This window comes from Peromyscus leucopus, chromosome 7, assembly GCF_004664715.2.
Source record: "Peromyscus leucopus breed LL Stock chromosome 7, UCI_PerLeu_2.1, whole genome shotgun sequence".
NCBI lineage: Eukaryota > Metazoa > Chordata > Mammalia > Rodentia > Cricetidae > Peromyscus > Peromyscus leucopus.
Genome location: NC_051069.1, coordinates 15,388,079 through 15,413,097, shown reverse-complemented (window position 1 = coordinate 15,413,097; position 25,019 = coordinate 15,388,079). Strand labels below are relative to the sequence as shown.

The 25,019-nt window shown below is 55.3% G+C and overlaps 1 protein-coding gene across 1 annotated transcript; it reads right to left on the bottom strand.

Annotated features, from left to right (window-relative positions):
- Positions 1-4,832: 4,832 nt before the first annotated feature.
- Positions 4,833-24,004, bottom strand: Csk (C-terminal Src kinase). Its single transcript, XM_028865081.2, has 13 exons — positions 23,342-24,004; positions 9,341-9,417; positions 8,887-9,000; positions 8,670-8,782; positions 8,151-8,370; positions 7,230-7,323; positions 7,026-7,091; positions 6,843-6,942; positions 6,658-6,748; positions 6,381-6,454; positions 6,088-6,283; positions 5,925-6,011; positions 4,833-5,700 (listed from the first exon to the last, which is right to left on the bottom strand). The coding sequence occupies exons 2-13, from the start codon at positions 9,353-9,355 to the stop codon at positions 5,518-5,520; spliced, it is 1,353 nt and encodes a 450-aa protein (XP_028720914.1). The 5' UTR covers positions 9,356-9,417; positions 23,342-24,004; the 3' UTR covers positions 4,833-5,517.
- Positions 24,005-25,019: the final 1,015 nt, after the last annotated feature.

The window sequence follows — 25,019 nt, the reverse complement described above, 5'->3', positions numbered from 1 at the left end:
GAGGGAAGGTTCCTTTAGACTCCAGAAGTTCTAAAGGGAGGCTCATTAAGACTCAAGAAATACACAATTCAGAACTCTCAGGAAGTCCCTGAAACTGACCAGAGGTGTATGGGTGAACTGCTGAGGAGGTTCAGGCTGGTGGAGTTGCCTGGCAGACACTGTGACCTGTGGAGTTCCTTGCAGGTTGTGCATCAAGCTCCAGAGACTCCAGTTTCATGAGCCACCATCCACGTACTGATGCAGCTGCCTTTGAGTCATTCTCCCTCCTCCCTGTAAATGACCCCTCACCCATACTCCTGCAAGGAACCCCAGCAAACTCATTGGTTCACCAAGTTGGACTATGGCAGTATCCTGACTTTGGTCTGTTTCCTACTGGGATCAATCAGGTATTTGTTCACAGCATACAAGGTATGAAGCACTGCCCATGATCTTGCTCCCCCTTCGCCTTCACTGGAATCTCCCTTTGCTGTGCTCACCTCTGTCCCCTACCCTTCTGCTCCCTACATGGCTCCCTACTCTGTCAGCTGTTGTCCCTTCCCAGCCTCAAAGCTGGGGTCCTCAGGGTCCCTCCCCCTAGGATTGCTCATCTCTGCTCTTAGTTTCCACCACAAGTGATCCCCAAATCCCTTCTTCCAGCCCAGCCTCTCCCAGGAGCTACAGGAATGGATATCTCTGTAAAGAACACCTCTAACTGCATGTCCCCAAGTTCCTGACATCCTGTTCAAATGGCATCTCTCTTCTCCAGCTCATCCTCCCCAGCCTCCTTCAGGGGGCTCCTCACCCCGGGGGGCAGAGGGTGTCCTTGTATCCAAATACCCTACCACCTTCACCTGGCCATCACCAGCTTTGAAATGAGCTCTTGTCAGTTTTAACAAGCTCTTGTAACCTTGGGTCTCAGTCTTCCTGGGCCTTGGTTTTCTTAACTGCAATGTACTGTACTACAGATAGATACTGCATATAACCGTGTGACATGGTATATAAAATATATAGTATACAGCTCCAAGAGGTGTCTGGAGGGTTACATGACAATGTATGTAAAGTGCCTAGACCAGGGCCTGGCACACACTGAGTGTGCTCTGCCCAGCAAAACAGCGCCTGGGTTGACCTTTGGCTCTGCTCCTTCTGCTTGCCCAGCTCAAGTACCACCCGTCACAGCCGTCACCTCCCGCCCTGTCGACAGCAGCTTCCCACAGCTCCTGGTGCCCTTTCTGAACCCCAGGCCAGAACACCTTTCTAAATTTCAGGTCTCCCTCTCACTCCTCTGTCCTGCACAGACCAATGGTAGCTACTAGTCACGGCTGCTTCAAGTTGGACTTCGCTTTGGGTCTGTGGAGCCATGTGAGGTCTGGGTCCTGCTTTCTCAGCTGTCCTTGCCCCCAACCCCACTCCTCAGCTCTGAATTCGTCCTCCTCAGGACTCCCACCAACTCCGCTCCTCATGTGTCCTTTTTAACAAGGAACCCCCCCACCCCCCATACTTGCCCTTTACTGAGAACCCAGAAAGTGGCCTGAACCCCCTGCTGCCTCCGCCTTATTGGCTGGCTACTGGCAGAAGGTGACACCCCAAAGGACTTCTGGGTAGCAAGCTGAGCCCTGAGAGGGTTCCCCCATCTGTCCACAATGTTAGGGGTACCCTCTAGGTTAGGAATTATGTCACGCTCATTGACAGCAATCCAACAGCCACACAGATGGCTGGGGAGAGGAGAATGCAAGCATAAACAGAGAGTCAAAGCTGGGGCTGGGGCTGGGGCTCAGCTGGCAGAGCCTTGTCCAGCATGCAGCACAGAGCCCCGGGTTTGATTCCCAGTACTGCACACACCGGGCCTGGAGTCACAGGCTGATTTCTCCAGCACCTGGGCCATGGAGGTAGGAGACTCGGTAATGTGAGTTCACCATCAGCTACATACACATTAGAGGCCAGTCTGGGCTCCATGAAGCCCTGGATGAAAAGGAAAAAAGGAAAACTGGGCTGGTGGGCTGCAGCTCCATCCCACCATTGCCAAAGCACAAAACAGACGGGGAAGGGAAAGAAATGAGGAGGCCGAGAGGCAGGGTCAGGATAAGGAGAGGAACTGAACACCCACAGCCTCAGGTGATCGAGACTGGAGGGTTCAGCTACCTGTGCCTGCTTTGACTCAGGGTCCTGGGAGCTGGGCCTGCTCCTCCACCAGGCTCTACTGCTGGTTTCTACACAGGAGATGGCTGGGAGTCTCCAGCTGGTGGTCTGAAATCAGCTGCAGTGTTTATGATTTAGGTATCAGTGAATGTTACAAATCAGCTCTCACCCACTTTACTCTTCCTTTTTTCTTTTTCCCCCTTTAAAAGACAGGGTCTCACCTCGTAACCTGGCTGGTCTAGAACTCTCTATGTAGTCAAGGTGGCTTTGAACTCCTAATCCTCCTGCCCTCTCAACCGGAAAGTGCTGGGATTACAGCTGTGTATATCTGGTTCCAATTTGGTCATTAAACATTCACCAGGACCTCAGTGTGTGAGTCTGCCTCCTCTGCAGTTTCAGAGAGACCAACTCCAAGGAAAGCTCTACCCCAACCCTACCTACCACACCTGAGAACTTAGATATGACCCCATCCATGTTCTTCCCTCAGTCAAATTCGCTCAAGCCTTTGAACTTCCTCTGCGCCCATCCTCTCTCCTTCCAGTCACAGATACATTCTCCTGGTGTGGGCCTGGCCAAACACAGATGTTACTTGGGCCAGTTACTTTCCCAGTGAGTGCCCCAGTCAGTACCCATCTCTGCGCCTTCTGGGAGGCTCCCCCTATAGAGGGCCTCTCCCCTGGACCTGTGATACCACCCCCCTTCTAATCTCAAGCTGTCCTCCTCTTTGCTTTGCATAGGCATTTTTTTTTTTTCTCGAGACAGGGTTTCTCTGTGTAGCTTTGGAGCCTATCCTGGAACTCACTCTGTAGCCCAGGCTGGCCTCAAACTCAGAGATCCGCCTGCCTCTGCCTCCCGAGTGCTGGGATTAAAGGTGTGCGCCACCACCGCCCAGCGCATAAGCAATTTTTAATTCTTTTAAAGATCAGGTCTCAGTAAGTAGCCCAGGCTGGCCTCTGTCTAACTCATAATCTCCCTGCCTTATCCTTGAGTGCTAGGTTTGCAGGCATATGAACTGCCTTTTCCTGACCTGCTCTCAGACCCGCCCAGGTTCCATCCTGTGCCCTTTTCTACCATATGGACCTCACCCTTCAGGTCCAACCCACCCACTGACAACTCTCAACTTTCTTCTCCAGCCTGCATTTTATCCATCACCTACCTCTAGGCAGTTTCCAAAGCATGCAACTCAGATTGCCCTCAGCAGAACCTGCCATGGTCTCTTCTGGTCCTCTTGAACGGCAGGTGCCTAGCTACCACTTTGCTCAAACCCAGCCATCAGGGAAGTCAGAGGCGTCTGGCTTCTCCCTTCCCTTCTCTGTGAGCAATGCTGACCCCACCCATCACCGTTTCACTGATGTGACCTCTCAGATCTCCCTGACTCCATCTGCCTCCCCACATCGTCCTTATTCTAGTCTCCCACTTCCCTAGTGGGTCCCGGGGTGACCACTTTAAAATGGCATTACTTGACATGCCTCCCTCCGACGCCCCAAACCTGCCACTGAATTCCAACAACTCTCGGCTTGCTAAGGAACACACGCAGGCCCCATCCTTCACTCCCCAACCCTCCTCATCTCCCAGCGCTGTCCGTCGGTTGTCCAAGAATCGTCTTCAGCCATCTTCTCAGAGCTCCCTGACGAGCTTCCCTGCCTGGGGTCTCCTCTCCCTGGGGTGCGAACCCCACCCACGTCTACACCCTCCTGAACTTAGCACGGACGCTGCTGCTTGATCTGTGGACGATACCCTCGTGCTGGGTGCTCCTTCCAGAGGAGTCTGTCATAGTCTGTGTGTGACTGTCCTCACAACCACGAACTCCACAGGGTCCACTCCGCTACCTGCTGGAATCAGCCAGCGTAGTCTACACTCAGCAGGTATTTGGACATCTGCAGGTGGACGACTGATCTGTCTGCTTGTTTCACAAAAATCAGCCTGAAGTGTGTGCACAGGGCGGCTTGGTGGGGAAAGTTGTTGGACTGGGAGGGGCTGGACACAGTGGGCAGACGGAAGACACGCTTCGAGCCAAAACTCCTGGGTCTCAGATCCCGTAGGCTGGAGGAGGAGGGCCAGGACCACGATGGGACAAGGGGAACCTCCCTACTTACGTCAAATGAATCAAGTCTCTCCTACCCACCGGGGCTCTACCACCCTTGGACAACCTGAGGGGAGAAAAGCCCAGGGCTGGTCCTCATTCTCCATTTGTCTACCCCAGTCGGGGCAGAAGGAAGGTGCCTCAATCCATGCAAAGCCCAGGAAGGCCAGGGCTTGGCACACAGTAGGGATGGGGAAAAGCAAAGCTGTCACGTTAGATGAAATGTGAGAACAGTGTCTCCCTTCCAGCACCCTTGAGGTCAGTATCTTCGGAGGCCTGTTTATCTGGGCTCTTGACCCAGGGCCACATCCCATCAGGGCAGGCCTGGACTTCCAATTCTTTGTACTTCAGGCCTGAGCACCATGGCAGAAGAAGCAGCCAGAATCCCCAGGCAGCATCCCGTGGACTGGTCCCAGAGCCCCAGGCAGCCCAGGTAGGAATGGACAGGTGGTGAACACGCTCCCTATGGGCAGACACAGGACAGGGCTCGTGCAGCTGACACAAAGAGGCGGCTACATCTTCTGGCCATGCTTCCCTCTCAGCCCCACTCACAGAGACAGGGGGATGGACAAGATGGCATGGGAAGACGACTGGGCAGACAGGCAGGCTCGGCGGAGAAAGCGCCGAGGCTGGGTGGCGGTGTCCTCATGGGAGTGGTTTATTACGATTCCATCTCACAAGGCGGTGGGTGAGCGGCCACAGCACATGAAATCCAAGCCCCTGACAGACGCCTGCCTCGGGCACATGCAAACAGTGCAACATGGTCAAGCGCAAACATAGGCGACCGAGGCAACACTGGACATGGAACACGGGATGGGGAACAGGCTGGGGTGATCGGTCCCTAGAGAGAGGCTGACTCCTCCCCCACCCCCAGGGGCAGGACAGGAAAAATAAGATTCGTACTTCTTGTAAAATGCCCATTTGCTGGGTACTTTCTTTCTCCTTATGTTGAAAAATAATAAAAAATAAACACACGGAAAAAATCTCAAAAAAAGGGAAAGGAATAAAACTCTAAGAAGGCGAGGGATGGAGGCCAGGAGGAGGCCGACCACAGCGGGGCGCTGCCTCCCGCCCGTCCTCCTCCCTTCTTAGCCCCTTCAGTGGGCGCCCCAAGCCCTATAGGTGGGTCCATGAGAGAAGATGCCAGGCCTAGGTGGGGTCCCTGGGGGGCCAGAAGGGACAGGCAGGGCAGAGGCAAGAGGCCTACCAGCCCACTGGGGCTCAGTTCAAGTTCACGCCCAGTGAGCAGCAGGGCACCAGATCTGTGATCTTTTCTAGGCCCTGTCCCTGCAGGCCTGTGGCCTAGGCGGAGGCAGAGGTCACAGGTGCAGCTCATGGGTTCTGATGTGCTCTAGCTGCTCTCGAAGCTGCAGGAAGGTGGGCCGTGTGGCAGCATCCAGATGCCAGCAGTTCTTCATAACCTCGTAGACTGCGGGCGGGCAGCCGTCCGGGGCATCCATCTTGTAGCCCTTTTCCACCCGAGGGACGACGTCCTTCAGGGGCTGTGAGCAGGTGGCATATGAGTTCAGTGCCTTACAACAGAAGGGAGCCCAAATCCCTCTCTAAAGAGGGCCTTCCGCCCTGCCTCGGGCCCAGCTCAGGGAATGGCCTGGGAGCTCCTCAGGACAGACCTGAGGTCCTAGGCTCCAGACAGGGAGGTCCCACGGGATGTTCTCACCACCCCACCACAGCTTCAGCAATGCCTGGCTTCCAGACCCATACTCACAATTCTTGGGTAAGGCACTCGCCCAAAGGAATAGATTTCCCAGAGAAGGATTCCGAAACTCCACACATCGGACTTGGTGGAAAATTTCTGCCATGTGGATAAGAAAATCAGCACTGATCCTAGAAAGCTCGGGAGAGGGGTTGACTCCAGGGCCCTTGCTCACCTTCTCTCTCAGGGCTTCAGGAGCTGTCCACTTGACTGGCAGTTTGCCTGTGTCCTGAGTGCTGGAAGCTTCCTTGGTGAGGCCAAAGTCACTGACTTTGGCCACGTTGTCCTCAGACACCAGCACGTTCCGGGCAGCCAAGTCCCGGTGCACAAAATTGTTACCCTCCAGGTATTCCATGGCCTCACAGACGTCTCTGTGGACAGGAGAGCCACATGTCCCTCAGACTGGGGCTGTCACAGCAGGGCAGGGGTCTCCAAGTTCTTAGCCCCTCCCCAGGCTGCACCACTCACAGCGAGAATTTGAGGAGACAGTCTCCGCCTAGCACCGAACGACCGCGTGATCGAAGATAGTCCACCAAACTCCCCTGAGGGGCAGGACAGAGAGGGACGTGAGGGAGGGGGGCAGAGGAGGACCAGAGTCACTTGGGATACCGTGGCTTGGAGAGGCGGCATAACTTGTTTAAAGTTAGTCAGTACGTGACTGGCCAGGACTGGCAACTTCAAAGCTCAGTGGAGGCAGAGTGGAGGGGTTGGGAGGAGGGCCAGGGTGAGGCTGAGGGGCACCTACCTTGGCCATGTACTCTGTGACAATATAGAGCCCGCCCTTCTCCTCCACAATCACACCCAGTAGCTGGACTAGGTTGCTGTGCCGAAGTTGCCTGGACAAGGCAGGACAGGGTGGTTAGAGTTCAGTCAGTCTCCCCTGCTCCGCCCAGGCCCCGGGCAGCCTGCCCTATGCTCGTCCCAACTCACGTCATGACTGAGGCTTCAGCCAGGAAGGCCTGGGCGGTGGCATCGTTCTTAATGCACTTGACTGCAACTTTGTTGCCCCGGTAATCACCCAGCATCACATCTGGGGGAAGAAGGAGGGAGGGTGCTGTTTCCCCGGACTCTGGAAGCTTCTCAGCCCCTCCCGGGGCTCCTCCCCCCACTCACCTCCAAATTCCCCCTTCCCGATCGTCTGCAGCAGCTTCAGCTCCTTCATGTTCAGTGCCCAGCCACCTGCGGGGTGGGGCGGAGAGGCGGTGTGTCAGTGAGGTGAACAGATGTGGGATGTCCGAGGTCTCCAAACCGCCAGGGTAGGGCAGAGGGCCTTGGGTGGGGGGAAGGGAGCAAGTGGGACGTGTAGGGTGCACTCACTGCGGTAGAATTCATCTTGGGCCGCCACTGTGCCCTCCATGACCTTTGGTTTGATGAGGCGAGTGCAGAGTCCATCAGCATCGGTGGTGTAGTGCTGCAGAGGGAGGGAGGGAGGCAGGCCGGATCCCTCACTGAGCCCCACTGTCACGGGCTCCCACTGCTCGGGTCTGACCACCAGAGGGCAGCAGAGGCCAGTTCACACAGCCTCCAGCGGCTTTGTGTGCAGAGGGTTCCTCATTTTAAAAAGGGTGGGAAGGCCTGTCCATTTCCCGTGTCACCCACCCACACTCAGCTACTAGACTCCCGGTTGTCACGACTGCTTTGGGCCTCACCAGCATCTTAAGACAGCCAAGCCGGGCCCGCTCCCTACACCAGCCTCTAGCCAGGTGTGCTCAGAGCCAACACAAGCCAGAGACCAGATGAGAGTGAGCTCGGAGGGAACCTACAGGTTTTTGATGCCAAGTATGGCCTGGTCAGAGCTGGCGGAGCTGGTGTTGGAAGCTGCAAAGGCCTGTGGGTATCGAGAGGCCTCACGGACCTTGATGGCCAAGGTACACATCCAGAGATGAGGTTCCGAGTGGTAGAGGCAGCGAGTCCTGCATCAGGTAGGCTCAAAGTCTAGTGGCCCCTCTAACGCGCAGATGAGGAGACCTTCACTGATCTGAAGCTTTGTGTCCATATCTATAAAATGGGGCCCCTCTTGGGGCCCTATGGGGACGGAACACTATGGGCCCTGACACACAGCAGGTGCTCCCCTGAGGTGTGCAGAACTCAAGACTCCCAGAAGCTGCCAGTGTGTCCAGGTCACTCTGCCAGGTGAGCTGGGACTGGGTGTGTGCCAAATGTCCTCAGGTGGACTCAGGTGTGTCTAACTGTGGGGAAGAAAGGGGAGTACCCCAGGCATGCACGCTCCCCGCTCACCTCCACCAGCTGCATGAGGTTCTCGAAGTACACCTCCTCATCGATGCTCAGCTTGCTCGCATGGTACATGATGCGGTAGTGTTCCACCTTGCCTTCACAGCTCACACACAGTGTGTAGTCCCCAGGGTAGTTGGTGCTCTCTCGCACCAGGAACAGGCCTGTCTCTGGTGGGTAGAGAAGCCGCTCGGCCTGCTCCCGTGTGATTTTGCCATGGAACCAGCTGGGGGTGGCAAGGCTGGGGGTCACAATGGTACTGACCCGGATGTCCCCTGTCAACCTCACACACACACCTTCCCACAACTCCCAATCAGCCAGGCATCTGAGGGCATCATCTCCCCACCGCCCCTTTTTTCTTCTGCTGGCTTCCTAGTCTCTCTCTGTGAGGTGCAACCTCTGGTCCCATTCCTACAACAGCCTTTACTCAGGACCGTTCTCCTCTGATGCTTTTCCAGGAGGACCACAGCCAGTTCCTCTCTTCTCCCCAAACCAGGAGACTCCAGCCCTCCTCCTGGTACTCACGGCATAAGGCTGAGTTTGGTGCCTGCCTTTACACCTTCACGCTTCTGGACATAGTTGGCTGGGATGATGCCCTCACGGCCCACCTTGTTTTTGGCTTTGTACCAGTTTGGGTCCTGGAGAGAGGGCAACCAGACACACTCTCAGGTCCACTCCCTCTGCAGGGGAGCCAAACCTAGGAGGTGAAAGAACGGGATAGGCATCTAAGGTCCCCACGTACCTTGGTGACTGCCACAATGGTGAGCACGTCTCCTTTGCAGAAGGGAAGGTCTTGCTCGGCAGTGCCGTGGAAGTTGTACTTGGCAATACATTCTGTACCGGATGGCCAGGCGGCCTACAGGGTAAGGGACAGGTGTGTGGGTGGAGCCTGGGGCCCTTCTCTACCCACCTGCCCAAATGTCCTGGAGACCAAAGCATCTTAGTTGACCTCCATGAAGCTGGGGAAGTACCCTTCTCCAGAGAATACTGAGTCCCTTGGCTCAGATTCCTCTGTAGCCGGGTCTGGGGCCCTGTGCCCAATAGAGTATGCTGGAATTAATGTTACTTCAAAGTCTCGTTTAGGATGGAGGGTTGGACATGGGGGGATAGGCTGGTCTAAGCATCTCTCTCTCTCCAGACTGGAGGTGGTGGGATGTGGGACTGCCTTATCCGCCCCACCTGTGGTACCCCAGTACCTGTATTGCCGACATCTTCTTCGATCTGGCGTCCCCGTGCTACAGGAAGGCCGATCTGTTACTTGGTACCATTAGAGCTGCGGGAGAAGAGTCAAGCTGAGGAAGGCTGAGAGGAGGTGACCCCACCCACTGAGGGCGATCATCACCTCCTTCAAAGCAGTGCAAGCCGCAGGGCCAAAGCTTCTGAGAATTAGGACAAGGGTCCAGGGCTGTTCTATCTAGCCTCGGGCAGAAGCACACAGACTCAAGAGTCTCAGGGAGGTGGCCACCAACCCTGTGTCCCTCAGGGCCTTCTAGGTCCCACAGAATGACTGATAGGACCAATGAGACCTGCAGGTTTTCAGGGAAAGGGAGTCCAGAGACACTGACACTTTGGCTGCCCATCAGCCTCGGATTCTCAACCAAGGAGCCAGGCACAGAAAAGCACAAGCTTTGTGATTCCCTTTGTATCAAGTTCAAAACCTGGTCAAACCAACCCAGGCTTGTCAGGACGGATCTCTGCCGAGGGAAGAACAGGCCAGGGTGTGAGGGACTTCCAGGTGTTGGCTATGGGGACTGCTGAGCCCCCTTGCAGGACAGGGTTCTCTCCATAGTAACTTGCGGGCTGTACCCTGGGAGCTGGGGCACTTCCGGAGGCAGACGCACTTTTGTGAAGGTAACTCCTCAGAACATGCCCCCAGAGCAGCAAGCATGTCTGCACACACGTGCCTGTCACCACCACTATCGGTCCAAACACCGTCCCAGGCCTCAGATAACCCCAGAAGGATGCAGAGAGTGGGCTCCTGCTCCCTTTCTGGTGAGCAAGCAGCCAATGGCCCTTCTGTGGTCACATGGTCAGACGACAGACTCGCTTGGGAGGGAGGGGTGAGGTCTAGCCACGCATTTGTGGCTACGAACACCACTACTAGAAGAGGACTTTCAGTGCAAGTGCTGGCACACGTGTGTGTGCATTCACCAGCATGGGAACTGAGCCCTGAAGACTTCAAAAGGTACAGGCTGGGAGCTAGAGACTGATCTTACTGGGCAGGACAGTAGTTGCTTTGAATGCTCAAGACTCTGGGTTTAAACCCTAGCACAAGCCGGGCGGTGGTGGCACACGCCTTTAATCCCAGCACTTGGGAGGCAGAGCCAGGTGGATCTCTGTGAGTTCGAGGCCAGCCTGGGCTACCAAGTGAGCTCCAGGAAAAGGAGAAAAGCTATGCAGAGAAACGCTGTCTTGAAAAAACAAAAACAAAAACAAAAAAACAAAAAAACCCTAGCACAAAGTGTGTATGTATATGTTTCAAATTCATGAGCAATTAAGCGAATAAAATTGGATTAAAAAAAATACATTTGTTAGAAAGGCAATGGTGGGTCTGGAGAGATGGCTCAGAGGTTAAGAGCACTCACTGGCTGCTCATCCAGAGGACCTGAGTTCTATTCCCAGCAACCACAGGGTAGCTCACAACCATCTATAGTGAGATCTGGTGTCCTCTTCTGGTGCACAGGTGTACATGCAGGCAGGACACTGTGTACATAATAAATAAATCTTAAAAAAAAAAAAAAAAAAGCCAGGCGGTGGTGGTGCACGCCTTTAATCCTAGCACTCAGGAGGCAGAGGCAGGTGGATCTCTGTGAGTTCGAGGCCAGCCTGAACTACCAAGTGAGTTCCAGGAAAGGCGCAAAGCTATACAGAGAAACCCTGTCTCAAAAAACCAAAAAAAAAAAAAAAAAAGAAAGAAAGAAAGAAAAGAGATGGCCGAGGGTGAGGCAGAGGGATGGCTAGTTGGAGGTCAGCCTGAAATACATGCTTATGACCCTGTTTTAAAAGAGGATAAGTCAGAAAAAATAACACAGAAAAGCTTAGTATATTAGCCAATCCTAGCCAAGGTGTTGGGAGCCGAAGGTAGGCAGAGCCTCAGGAACTGGCCTGGGGAGCTGGAGAGATGGCTCAGTGGTTAAGAGCACTGGTTGCTCTTCCAGAGGACCTGGGTTCAACTCCCAGAAACAAAGAACAGTTCAAACTGTAACTTGAGAGTTCCAGGGGATCTGACATCCTTCTCGAAGACACATGTACATAAAATTTAAAAAGAACTGCCAGGCGGAAGCTAGTGAAGCCAAGTAGAACCGACTGCCCCTTTGGGGCTCTGTGACCCTGAACTTGCTGAGCCCATCCTGAGAACCCTGTCTGTCTGTTGTATGAGAAGGGTTCCAGAGGCCCCAGCGTGAACCTTGCAGGGAGGCGAGGAGTTTCCCGTGACACTGTGAAGAACTATGGTTGGACCCTGAGGGGGCTAAGCCTGGGGAACTTCTTAGGGAGCACAGCTCCCAGAGTCCAGCAGCAGCAGCAAGGGTGAGGGTGCGGAGGACACTGACCAGCACTACCAAGCTAGACAGACCTGGGCTTTCAATCTGGCTCTATCAACATGCCAACGTGGAGAGAATGAACCAACCCTTTGAGCTTCATATCCCCTCATCCTGAAAGGGGGCATAGTGAAGCCCTGCAAGGAGGCTGTGGAAGGGATGGAATGAGACCCCAGAACTGGATGTGTCTGGCATGCTTCCTGTCCCCTCCAGAACAAACAGTCCTTCTTGCATCCAGAGGCGAGGCCAGCCCATCAAGCCTGATGTCTAGACTGGCCCTGAAGCCCAGGGAGAGTGTGTTAGGAACCACCCCCTCACACCTCATAGTTCCATGACTGAGCCAGCCTAAGCGTAAGAACCAGCTCCGGGGCCTTGTAGACTACACACTAGGGGGGATCTGTGAGCCTTCCTTCCCCTGTATCACAGGAGTGGAAACTAAGGTCCAAGAGGTTGCCCAAGACCACACAGCCTAAGCGTGAGCTGGGGTCTCACTGCTGTTGGCCGAACTCCCAACCTCAGGGCCCTTCCTATTAGCTTCCCCGGCTCTCCACACCTCCTCCTTCTTCCCCAGATTCAAAACTCACTGCTGCCACCACAGGAGGGAGCGGAGGCTGGGCTCGGTTAGTCATCCTTCCAGCTGCCAGTTTGCAAACAATCCTTCCTGGCCTGCAGCTGCCGCGCCGCCTCCCCGCCGCCTCGATGATAATAATAAAAATAATCACAGGCCCTGTTTTCTGAGCACTTACTCAGTGTCAGGCCATATCCTTGGCACTTCACAGCGCATCCTAATGACACTGAGAAGCAGAGGGGCTATCATTACCAACCCCATTTTACAGATGAGGCCCCCAGGAAAGCCCAGAGACCTTGCCTTAGGTCACAGCTCCAGTAAGATTCCCATTCAGACTCCTGAGCTCTTTGTCCAGGACTCCCTGCCGTCCTGGTAGCCCGTCTCCCACATGCCACGCCATACGCCTAGGAACTGCTGTCTATCTGGGACTACCCTAGCTGGGGTAGATACGGTGAAGAGCAGCCATGAGAGGCAAGGATGTGGTAAGAGGACGGGACAAGGCAGCCGTGGTCAGGGGACGCTGCCTAGAGGCAGGCTGCTCAGCCACCACCCCTAAGTCCAGAGCAGCACCTTTTGGGACTTTCTCCGTGTACACACCAGCTAGGTAGGAAGCCAGCAGCTCCTAGGGATGCAGTCACATCTGGCACTGCCATCCTCTCAGCACCTGGACCACGGCACGCCTTACCAGACATCCTCCAACCTGTCAGTCACGGAGAGGCCGGCCACCAGGCCAGGATGGCTGAGCAGCTGCAGTGTCCTGGCTAGGCCTTGCCTTGTGGCCTCTCCAGCAAGGTCTGGGCTTGACAGCCAGAATGGCGTTAAGAGGCTGCTTACTGCAAGCCCCCTTCCAACGAGCCAGGGAGTGGGCGCAGCAGATGGTCCTTTGTGGGGTCACTTGAACTTAGGGCGAGGTTGCTCTAGGAAGGCAGTGTGGGACCCCAGTGTGCCCTGGGGGTACGGGATGCTGAGTCCTGGCCCCGGCCTATAACTGACTTGCTGTGTGACCTTTGGGAAGTCACAGAAGTTTCCATAGTTTCTGGCTTCTAAACACCTTGTCTGTTCCCAGACACCTGCACTCTGCTCACTTACTTGTCCTCTCTCTTGCTTCATCCCAGGGATTTTTGTGCAGCCCTGAGGTACAAATGGGAGCTGCTACTACTGTACAAACAAAAGAGCAAACTACAACAGGAATCCCTCTTTGTGGGGGCAAGAGCTAGGGAGAGATTACACATTGGAAGCCAGACCGGGCTACACAGCGAGACTGTCTTAAAAAAACAGAACAACTTTTACTCCCAGCACTCGGGAGGTAGAGGCAGGCGGATCCCAGAGTTTGAAGCCAGCCTGGCAAACAGAGCGAGTTCCAGGACAGCCAGGGCTACACAGAGAAACGCTGTCTCAAAATACCAAAATGAAACCAAACCAAAACCAACCAACCAAACAGAAGAACTAAAAGAGAGAGCTCAGCGGGAAAATGCTTGCTGCGAAGACCGTGTCTGGTCCCAAGCACCCACTAAGTCTGAGTGTTGGTGGCATGTGCTTGTAATCCCAGTGCTGAGAAGGCAGAGGTAGGGATTCTAGGAACTTACTGGCTTGTCCTTCTAACCTACCTAGTGAGTCCCAGGGAGCAGTGAGAGACCCTATCTCAAGAGCATGGTGAACAGTTCCTGAGGAATAACCCAAGGCTGACCTCTGGCTTTCACATGCATGTGCACACAAGTATACTCACACACGAACATACACACATACTTACACAACTCCCTATATACACACAAAAAAGAAAACAAACTAAAAGACCAAACTCTCCGGAGTAAGGGATATGATGCCTGCACCTAGTAAACCAGCAAAAACCTCTATGCACCCATCTATAGACATAAGAGGCTAGCAAAGCAAACTTGTGACGCACGTGATGCCCTGGGTTCCAATCTCCCCGCGATGCAATAGTAAAGCCAAAGGATGGCTCAGTGGGTAGACTCCCGCAGCCAAGCCTACCAACCTGAGTTCCAGGCTGGCAGGAGAGAACCAACCCACAGTTGTTCTCTGACCCCCACAGGACACACAGTGTGGCATGTTTGCTGTGTGTGCACTCATGTACACACATGTACACACATGTACACACACACACACACACACACACACTAAAACAAAAATGCAAAAGAGGCAACATAAAGGTGGCAAAATGTTAAGAACAGGTAAATATGGGCAAAGGACCTACGAGCATCCAATATATTATTTGCACTTTTTGGTGATTTCGAAACACTCGAAGCCAGATCAGGCAGTGCAGACACAGATGACCAACAATGTACTACAAGTTGTGGGCGGGGTTTTTGTTTTGTTTTGCGGCTGTTATTGTTGTTTTTAAATTTTTTGTTGGTTTTTGCTTTTTGAGACAGGGTCTTTCTATGTCGTCCTGGCTGTCCTACAATTTGCTATGTAGACCAGGCTGGTCTTCAACTTCCTGAGATTCTCCTGCCTCTGCCTCCCGAGTGCTGGTTTAAAGGCGTGCGCCACCACCGCCCGGCTGCCCTTGGATTTCTGATATAGGTTCTTGCTATGTAGTCCAGACAGATGTCAGATTCTGAGATCCTCTCGCCCCAGTCTCCAGGACAGGATCACAGGCTCGCACCAGCACACCCAGGTATAAACTGTGGTGTTCTAAGTTTTTTATTACATTTTATTTATTTATTTTATACGCATGCGGGTGCACGTGTCACACGTACATGTGGAAGTCAGGGGTAACTGGTGGAAATTAGTTCTCTCCTTCCACTGTGTGGGTCCTGGGTGGTCACGTTGGGTAGAGGCATCTTTACCAGAACCATTTCCCTGCCTCACACGCTGTGTTTTATAGAAAACAGTACACATTCCTAAGCTTAGGGATACCTAAACGTTTCCGAGAGACACAGAGAAGGCTGGAGAGACGGCTCAGCAGTTCAGAGCAACCACAGCTCTTGCAGGGGATCTGGGTTCGGTTCTCAGCACCCACATGACAGCTCCTAAATGTCTGTAACACCACTTCCAGGGAATCTGACACCCTCTTCTAAACTCCATGGGTACCAGGCATGCTCATGATATACACAGATACATGAAAGCAAAACACTTACATACATAAAATAAATAAACACATCTAAAGAGAAAGAGAGACAAACAGATGAATAACAGAGGTTGCTTCTGGGATGGGATCAAATTAAAGGAAAACTTGTTTACTCTGTGTTTCCCATTTTTGTCCTCTTTTGATATACATTGAGACTCAAGCAGTCCAGGTTAGCCTCTAACTCACTATGTAGCCAAGGATGGCTTTCAATTTCTGACCCTCCTATCTATCCAGGGCTTCAGGCAGGCCAGGCAAACACTACCAACTGAGCTACATCCCCAGCCCCTGGGTTTGTTTAAAGCTACAAACATCTATATTACTTTCCCCCTAAAAATAAAATGGCAAATACACCACTTTTGAAGGCCACTTCCACCAGGAGTCCTTTGGTTCTCCAGCTGTGCTGGCTGGTCCTGCCTCCAGGGTCTCTCATACCACAGTGCTCCAGTGAAGGACCTCACTAGCAGCAGCCTATGGTTGAGGGTGGAAGGGGAGCTAGGATCTGACTCACGTCTGCATCCCCAGCATGGGCTGGGCTGAGAGCTGTTGCTCAGTAATGACTACTGAATGAATGAAAGAAAGAAAGAAAAGGAAAAGCCTGGCCAGCTACAGCACATTATGTCCGGCAACCAATAGGACTATATTTAACCCAAAGGGTCAGCAGCTGTCCCCCACCCCCACAAGGCTGGAGGACAGGGGCTTGGGATTGTGGCAGGGCCAATGCTTCTCTCTGACTTCCTGCCCTAAAGCCTGCTCCCAGCAGCCCGTGTGCTGGGGTCCCGGGAACAGGCTGGGCATTGTGCCCAAGCGCTGAGGTCAGTGGCTGCAGCCTCAGGCAGGCCTTTCTTGGGAGCCCAGGCTGTCCAGGAGGGGGCAAGAGGTGGGGGAAAAGCAGGAGCCCAGACACTCCCAGGCTGCCCTTTCTTCGCCCTAGAGGCAGCTGCAGACCCCCAGAACCAGGCACGTGCAGAGGGTTAGGGGAGGTCAAAAGATTCCAGCCCTGCCCCCTCACCAAAACTCCACTGCTTAATGGGGCGTGGGAGCCTTCAGAAACTGTTTACACGCAGCTAAAAATACCCACTGAAAAGGGAAGTGTACCAGAGACCTGTGGGGACTGGCGCTATGGTCCACAGAGACACTCTGGTCCTGCTATAGGACCCAGCTGGACTGTCTGGGCGCGCACGCACACACACACACACACACACACACACACACACACACACACACACACACACAGGGTAGGTGGGCGGTAAAGCCAGTGGTGGTAACAGGGAGGTCCTCTGCCTTCTCTTCTCACTCCGCTGGGGTTTCAGGACTCTTCTGTTGTACCTCATGCCATGCCTGGTGGTCAGGATGAGCAGGTGAAGAGAGGCCGAGGAGGTTTAAGAACTCAGTCTCTCCTCTGTGCCGAGTCTATGCTGGGGTACTGAGGATTCCAACAAAATACACTCCAAGCTCCTGTCCCCCTCAATCGGCCAGGTGTGCCTGTGCCTCAAAAAACCGAGGGTTGTGGGTATAACTTAGTGGCCAAGCATGTGCATAGCATGTTCCCCCACCACCCCCATGGGTTCCGCCCCCAGTGCCTTAAAAAGACTGAGGAGAGCCGGAGTTACCCAGAAGATGAGGGGAGCTGGAAGGACCGGGAAAGGGGTACCTAGAACAGGCCAGGGTTAAGACTCTACATCGAATTCCTGAGGGACTCAATTAAGGCTGGCCAGAGGAAGTTTCCTACAGGTCACAGGGCAGCGGGGGCAAAGGTGAAGTTGCAGACTTGGGCACACCCCCTGCAGTGGGCAGGGCACCTGAGGAGGGCAGCCGGCCAGCAGCGGAGCTGGTTTGGCAGCTACGGCCAGCCCCACCCCTGGTGCTGCAGAGGCTCAGGCAGACAGCCCTGTCACCCAGTCACAGTCACACACGAGGCAGAGGGGCTGGAGGGCTCCCAGGAGTTCAGACAGGCCTTAGCACCCCACTGCACAGAAGCCCCAGGAGGTCTGAAAGCACAGACCTTTGGGGTGCTCAGAGCTCTGGGCAAGAGAGGCGAGAAAGATGCCTGGCTTGGGCTCTGGGCATGCTGCCCTCCCCCCTCCCCCCTCAGACTCCCTCAGCCTTTAGCACCTCTGACCTAAGAGGAGGGCTGAGTTTAATGACTGAAAAATGTTGAAGAACCAACTTATGGCAACTCACTGGGGCTCAGCGAGACCGGAAATCCTGTCTGGCAGTTTAGGAGCGGTAGGGTGAGTTAAGGGGAGGCTAACGGGGAGCCTCCTCCCTAGGGTACACTGTGGCTTGAGGCTGCCACTGCTGGCCCAGAAAGGTTTCTAATTACCACTCAGGAGCCTAATTACTCACATGTACTGGGCCTCGAGGCCTTCAGGTCTCCCCAGGGTCCTACCCCAGGCCTCTGCCCCCCGCCCCTCAGAGCAGGCTGCGGGTCTCTGCATCCTCTTTTGCCCGTTTCTACATACAGCCTCTTCACTAACCTCCAGCCACCCTTTCAAGTCAGCCAGTGGCTTTTGTTCCACACCTCCACAGTCTCCTAGCCTTGTCACAGGAGGGGAAACTGAGGTCCAGGGAAGTACGACAAGGGTCTAGAAATCCAGTAGCGGATTCCCAGTCTCCATCACTTGTGGCAGAGGCAGGTGAATCTGAAGCCATCATATGGTCTATGTGAGACCCTGCCTCAGAAAAACAAACAAAAGCAACCAAGGGAGCAAGAGAACAAGCAGAGGCAGAGCCACACAGCTCAGAGGCTCAGAGACAGGGACAGACCCGGGCGAAGGGGCTAGCGACACCCCCACCCCAGCAGGCCAACGTGACGGGAGAGCATGGGGCAAGCGTGTGGCTGCCGGCCTGCTGCTCCAACAAGGCTGGAGGGTCTGCCCCAGCTACCTAATCCTCCCCTCCCCTCCCCTCTCCCCGCGACAAGCCCTGGGAGATCCCCGCTAGACAGGGGAGGAAACAAGATTGCCAACGGTCACCACCGAGGGGCCACCAGCTTCCAAGGGCTACAACAGGAACTTAGGCTTAGTTATGCTGGAACCTGGGCCAGCAGACCTGCTCCCCAACTTTTCCCTGGCAGGATCATATGACATCCTGAAAGGACAGAACAGGAACGCTAGGGGCAACCACTCCCATGTCCCTCTTGCTCTGGCAAGCAGAGGTCCATCGGAGCTCTCTCCCGGCTGGCTACCTATCCCGGCTGGCTACCTATCCCGCCTCTGCACAGACAGATCATCATGCAGAGTCTCACAGCCACCCAGAGAAGGCAGCAGCCCTTGAGAGGACAGAATCACTGAACAAGGACCTCTGACTCTCTGTCTCCTCCTCAGGTGCTTTTCACAAGCCCTATTCTCCCTCCAGGAAGTCCTCCAAGCTGCTCCAGCCCGTGCAGATCCCAGCAGCCTTGCAGGAGGTGGGACCATAGGCTTGTCCTGCCAGGCTTCCCTGAGCCCAGCCTCCTCTCAGAGGAGCTCACCCTCCTGCCCCTTTCCCTGTAGTGTGCACATTACAGGCTGCAGCGCCCGAGGCTGGGTGAGGACCAGGTGCCAGGCTGGGCTGGGCTGAAAAGCAGCAGCCAGGATGTACGGGTCGGATGACACCCAGGTTTCACCCGCCCACAAGCCTTCGAACCGTGCAGAGCCCGGGGCAGCCAGGGGAGCGCCCAGCAGCTCTCTTCTGCTCACTGCAGACCACGGAAGAGAGGCGGAGGGAAGCTGCGGTTGGAGGGTGTGCTAGAAGAAGCTGCCCTTCTCACAGAACCAGGAAGAGAAAGCAAGCAAAAACAGGGTGGGCGGGGCTGCGTGGGGCCCTCCAGCCCTGGGGCCTAGACTCAGGGGAGCTCCCTGCAAGTCCGTCACTCAGAGAGCCTCAGTTTCCTCGTGGGAAAAATGGGATTCTCTCTCTTTCATCCTGCACCCCATTTGTTTAGTCTACAACCAATGGGTGCTGCACGCTGCATCACGCCCAATAAGAGAGCATCCCCCGATTCCTGGAGCACTCCTGACGCTGGGAATTAGCGCTCAGCCACCCAAAGACAGTCTCTCCCTGCTCACAATCTTCCCTCAGCCACGCAGGGAGCACACAGGCTCTTGCTTCTCCAGCTCTTTATTTTTAGGCCTGAATTTGACTTTAATCATTACTTAGCGGATTCTATTTCCAGCCCTAGGATGAAGGGACCCAGAAGGGAGGAGGGAGGCTGTGCTCCCTGCTGGGTTTAGGGAGCAGCCTGCTCCTCCACCCATCCTGTCCCTAACCAAGAGCGGGAGAAACCGAGAAACACCCGAAGGGCTCACCCCAGCCAGTCCAGCATCTTGGGCAAGATCCAACCCTGTGACCTCATCCCACGGAAGCTATGGGACAGGAGGGCAGTAGTAATGCCTACTTTGACACCACCAGTAGTACCAGAGAGAGAGAGGAAGTCTGACAGCCAGGGTACCAAGCTACAAGCCTGAGGGACTTCTGTATGTAAAGGGCCACATCGGTACTCCTCATCTAGGTTAGTTGTAGGCCACGGTCTCTTGGGCTCAGGGTGTGCCAAGCAGAGACTGGTTTCTTCCGACTGCCCATAGTGTGGTCTTCCAGTTACTCCAGTCACAACGAGGGAAAGCAAGGCATGTCACAGAGTACACCTCCAGCTTAGGAACACTTGCTAAGGAGAAGGACACTGCCACATAAGCCTACTTTCTGTCAGGTGCAAGGCTCCAGAATCTAACCTTCCCGTTCCCTGGCCACTGGAGAAAACTGAGGCTGGCCTGACTAGCTCTGGCTCAGCCTAGGGGACCCTCTATTTTCCACTGAAACATGCAGCCTAGGACAGTCCAGGAGAATCCAGAGGCAATCTAGGGGACTCTTCAGGCTGGGTATGGTGGTGTACGCACACGTGTAATCTCAGGATCCTGTGTTCTCAGGACTGTAGCAGAAGGATCTCAAGTTCAAGGCTACGTGAGAACCAGTGTGTGTGTGTGTGTGTGTGTGTGTGTGTGTGTGTGTGTGTGTGTGTGTGTGTGTGTTTTAGGAAGCTGCAGTACTAGGTGGCTACTCTCAACTCCAAGTCTATGGAGGGGAATGGGTGGGGTCAGGCCTTGGACAGCAACTGGCAGCTTATCTGCCCAAGGCCGGCCCAGGGCCCTGCGGCAGCCTATCACTTGGTGATGGGGAGGAAGTGGAGCAGAGCATAGACATGGCAGCCTCGAGCGCAGGGCCAGAGGCTTTCAGAGGGGCTGGGGCATCTCAGCAATGACAGGTGAGGGGCCAGCCATTCCGGGGCCCATGGCTCGGGGATCTTTCTCTCATGCTAGGGCAGCCACACGAACTGCCGCCCCAGGCACTTTCTAGTTTGGCAGTCGGTCGGTTAGTTCAGTGTCCTCTGAGGTATAAGGACCTCTGTCCGTTAGCTCGGCTCAGGGGGCAATGGTAGCGCTGGGCCTGGAATCCACATGGGTGGCTGCTAAGCTATCTGCTCTCTACGAGCTGCTTGTGGGGCATGTAGTAACAGCCCACGACAGCGACAGATGGAGCGATGCACACTCGGAGAGAGGGCTCAGTGACGCTGCTGGAGCAGAGCTCCTGAAAACACCCTGAAGCCTTTTGGAGGCAGTCACCATGACAGGTAGCTCAAGACACGCTCAGGGACACAGTTGTAAGTGGAAAGGGTTGTGGCACACACTTTGAATGGCGACAGCCACGGAGGAAGAAGAGCAGGAAAACGGGTCTCCGACATGCCAGCCCCTGCCTAGCAGCTGAGTGGGTGATCTTGTATTGTTTTCTAAAATGTCTCGAGTTTGTTTTCTCTCTTTCTTCTTCTTTAAAGATGGCATCTCAGTCTGGAGCCCATGCTGGCCTTGAACTTGGGATCCCCCTGCCTCAGCCTCCTTGGTACTGGGGATTACAGGTGCCTGCCACCACATATGGCCTGCACTACTTCCTAGATACTAAAATCAATGCATATATAGTTTTTATGGGAGTTCAGAACGGCTTTCCTAGGTCCGACCAGCCCTTCAGCTGTGGCCCAGGTTCTCAGGACCTTTCAGCTATGGAGCAGCTACTGCCCTCGGGGACACTCTCTCGGGCCCGAGAGGATTTCTCTACCTTCCTTCCCAGACACAACATCTCTGTTCTTTGGGGGCTACATGTCAAAGCTTTGAAATCCTTCAAAAGATGAACCCCAGAAAGGGACGTGGGCGGTCCTACCACTTCGAGGGGATCCAGGAGGATTACGGGAGAGGCTGAGTTACACTATGGCTTCCAGCCCCTCCTGTATGAAGGAAGCTGGCATCCACCCCTTCACCAAGGCCTGCTATGGACCACTCCATGTGGGCTGGCCTCTGAGGGGCAGCGCTCCTGGAGTGGGGGAGGCATTTGCTTCCCTGGTCTTTCCTTGTTCCCATCCCCACATAGAAAGAATAGCTGCTTCTGATGGGGGGGGAGGGGGGAACTAAATCACCGAATGAAACTTGCAGCTGTGAACGTGTGCTAGCCTAAGCTAAGCTGCCTTCTAAAAGGCCTCTGGACCCTGGCCACACCCTTGCAGCTAAGTAAGAAGCACCCAGCCATGTCAGGCCCAGCCACAGCCCCTGAGGCTGGACAGGAAGTTCGGGTTGGGCATGAGACTAAGTGAGTATAGCTTCACGGGCGGGCGGGGAGTAATCCCCCCCTCCCCAGTGCATCTTAGGGCAAGAGGAAAAACCCTAAACAAAGGTAAGGGTCTGAGTAGGACAAAACTGCCTGTGGTTCCCAGGGGGCCTAGGCATCGCTCAGCATCCTGAAGGGATCTGGAGGATCCTGCTGCACTGCCAACCTTACCCTTCTGCCTCTGGCCTCATCCTGTCGTGGCCATACCAAGACACCATGACGTCCAGGGTACAAGGAGACAGAAACAAGCCCCCAAGAGTGTCCACCTCCTCCCATACATTCACGCCAAGGCTGTCTCCCACTCTGCCCAGGCTGACCTACACTCTACCCCACATTCACCATGTCCCCACACCAGTAGGAAGGACCCAGTCCCAGGCACCAAGGGGAAGTCTCACAAGCAGTACTCATGATGTCTTAGCTCCTAACGAGGCAACCCTGGGGCCGGAAGCCCTCTCCCCTTCTTTAGCCCTGCGCAGGGGAACACGTGCTCACCCCACAAGGTCCCTCCTGGGCCAGGCCAGGGACTGCCTGTGTCCCCGGGAGGTGCGGAGTGGGCCTGGTTCCCCGCCACCCACAGCCATCCACTCTGCAGGACTAGGAATGAAGACAGCTAGTCTCCCTCCACCAGAGGCCTGGAATATGACCTGCCCCTTGGGCTTCCATTCCCTAGTGTGCAAAATGATTAAAAAAAAAAATGCTCCTACTTAAGCTCCAAAGATCCAGTGACTGGACACACCCCTTCCAAACAACTGGCCTAGGTCCTGAGAAGCTGGGAAAATGGGCTGGCCAGAGTGCCAGGAGGTGGGGGCATAGTACTAACGTCCAGTGTCACCTCCACTCAGACTGGAAGCTCTGCCCAGTTTCTCCACCCAAAGGCCAGAGGTCCCTAGCTTTAAGCCTGGTCCTCTGGCAGGCCAAGGGTGACAGGCTCAGCTCAAGGACCCGGGCTTCCAGCAGGGCTCCAGGGAAGTGGTACGGCCTTGGGCTGCTTGGAGCCAGCAAAACCTCAGTCAGAACCAAGAAAGTCAGGGTACCTTCAGGGAGGCCCTGAACAGGAAAGGGCAAACTCCCGGAGTCCAGCCCATTTTCCCAGTCTATACTGATTCTCTTCCTCTGGGGTCCAGCCACTTCCCACTCTGCGCCCCACACGGGTTCGAGGGGTAGCCTCAGCTGACCTAAGCAAGTCTCTTATGTACCTCCCTCGTGGCTCCCTCCTAAGTGTTCTGACAGTGATTCCCGGGAGAATTCGAACCCAGTTGGGGGGGGGGGATGGGTGTGGACGCGGCAGCGGTGGTCATAGAGGCGGGACAAGCGACCTCCTCCCTTCCAGGGGACACTCGGACACCCACCTCCTCCGGGGCTGCCCAGCACTCACCTCTCTCCGGGCACTGCGGTCCAGGCCACCTCACCACCGCGGGCGGCATTAGCGGCCTGCAGGACAGTCCATGAGGCCAAGGGGGAGGGGAGGGGCGCAGGGGTCCCCAGGGGGTGCGGTACAAAGAGGTGTATGGATGCGAAAATAGGGGGAGAAAGGACGGCTAGACAGGCGGGGGGACGGCCGCGCAGCCCGGGTCGGGGAGGGAAGAAAGGCGGGGGAAGGGGGCGGGAGGGAGTCCGGGGGGAGGAAACAATGTAGCCGGCGCGGCCCGGGCAGAGTTCCGCTTCCGAACGCGGCCAGCGAGGTTCGATTTGGGGACGTCGCGCCGGCCGCCGGGGCCGCCCCGGGCGTTCGATCGCGGCCGCGGGGGTTTGCCCGCGCCCCACACCCCGGAGGCTGGGCGGCCGGAGGCTGGCGGGGCGGGAGGGACGGCTGGCCCGGGGACGGCCCCGACGGCGGCGCGGCCCGGGTTGGCCCTGCTCGGACCCCACCCCGGTGGGACCCCCCGGGGCAGGGCGCGGGGTGGCGCAGGAGCGCAAGGGAGGCGGCAGGCTCGGCGGCGGCGGCCAACCTCAGCTCGCCCGGGCTCCGATGGGAGGAAGCTCGCAGGCCTGGCGAGAGGAAGCGCGGCCCGGATCCTCCGCCCGCTGCGGCGCGCCTGCGCGAGGGGGCCTGCCCGGCGCGCAGCGGGGCGTGGGTCGGCGCCCTCTGCTGGACCTTGGAGGGAATGCGGGGGGTGTGTCCGCGCTCACGCCCTGCCCCCACTTGCTGGCCTTCGCGAAGGCTCCCGAAGGTCCTGCCGGAGGAACACCAGCTCACTAGAGCCAACCTCCCAACCTTCCCTAGGTGAAGTTCCCCCGTTAGGGTAGAGGCTAGGGCTAGACTCCACTGTGGCAGCCAGCAGACATGCATTTATTCATTCACAAACATATCCTGGGGGCTGAAATGACCAGGGTCCCTGCTCTGGAGTCCACTTCTTATAAGGACCTCTATTTCTGCGGAGTTTCTCAGTCGGGGTTGGGGCAAATAGATTCTCGCAAAGAACAGATGATAAAATGGAAAGGTCGCGTGCAAGGCCCACAGGAAACAGGAAAGAAGGGTGCACGCGTTGACAACTGCATGCACAAAGGCAGGGAGCGCTTGGTGGCCTCTGGGGACTATAAATAGCTCAGCAGGCTGCGACTTACACTGTGGTTCAGGAGAGCGGTGGGAGATGGGTTCCTGAAAGCTACGAGGGGCAAAAGATCCAAAGAGCCTCTTGGGACTTCCTTGGACTAGTTTTTGGCTTGGAAGCAATAAGGAAGTTGTCAATGGCTGTGTAACGTTGGACAAGTTACCTGACCTCCGTCTGCCTGCCCTGTTGCATCTTTGTTTGAAAAGAAGAGCAAAAGTAATACCAACAACTTTGTAAGGTTTTGTGGAGAGGAAATGAGTTAATAGGTTTAAAGTGCTTGGTGCTAGGTGGCACGTGGTGAGTCCTCAATTAAACACAGACTGTTATTATATACCATTGTTAATGAGGAGTCAGGATCCTCCCTGAGCAGTTTGCTCTTAGCTACAAGAGCAAGGAGTGCTCAGGCATGAGAGGGGCACCGAACAGAAGCAGGGTGACAAGAGAGAACCCAGAAACTCTGCTGGAGGTTTTAGGTGTTAGAGCAGTGTCTAAGGAGCAGAA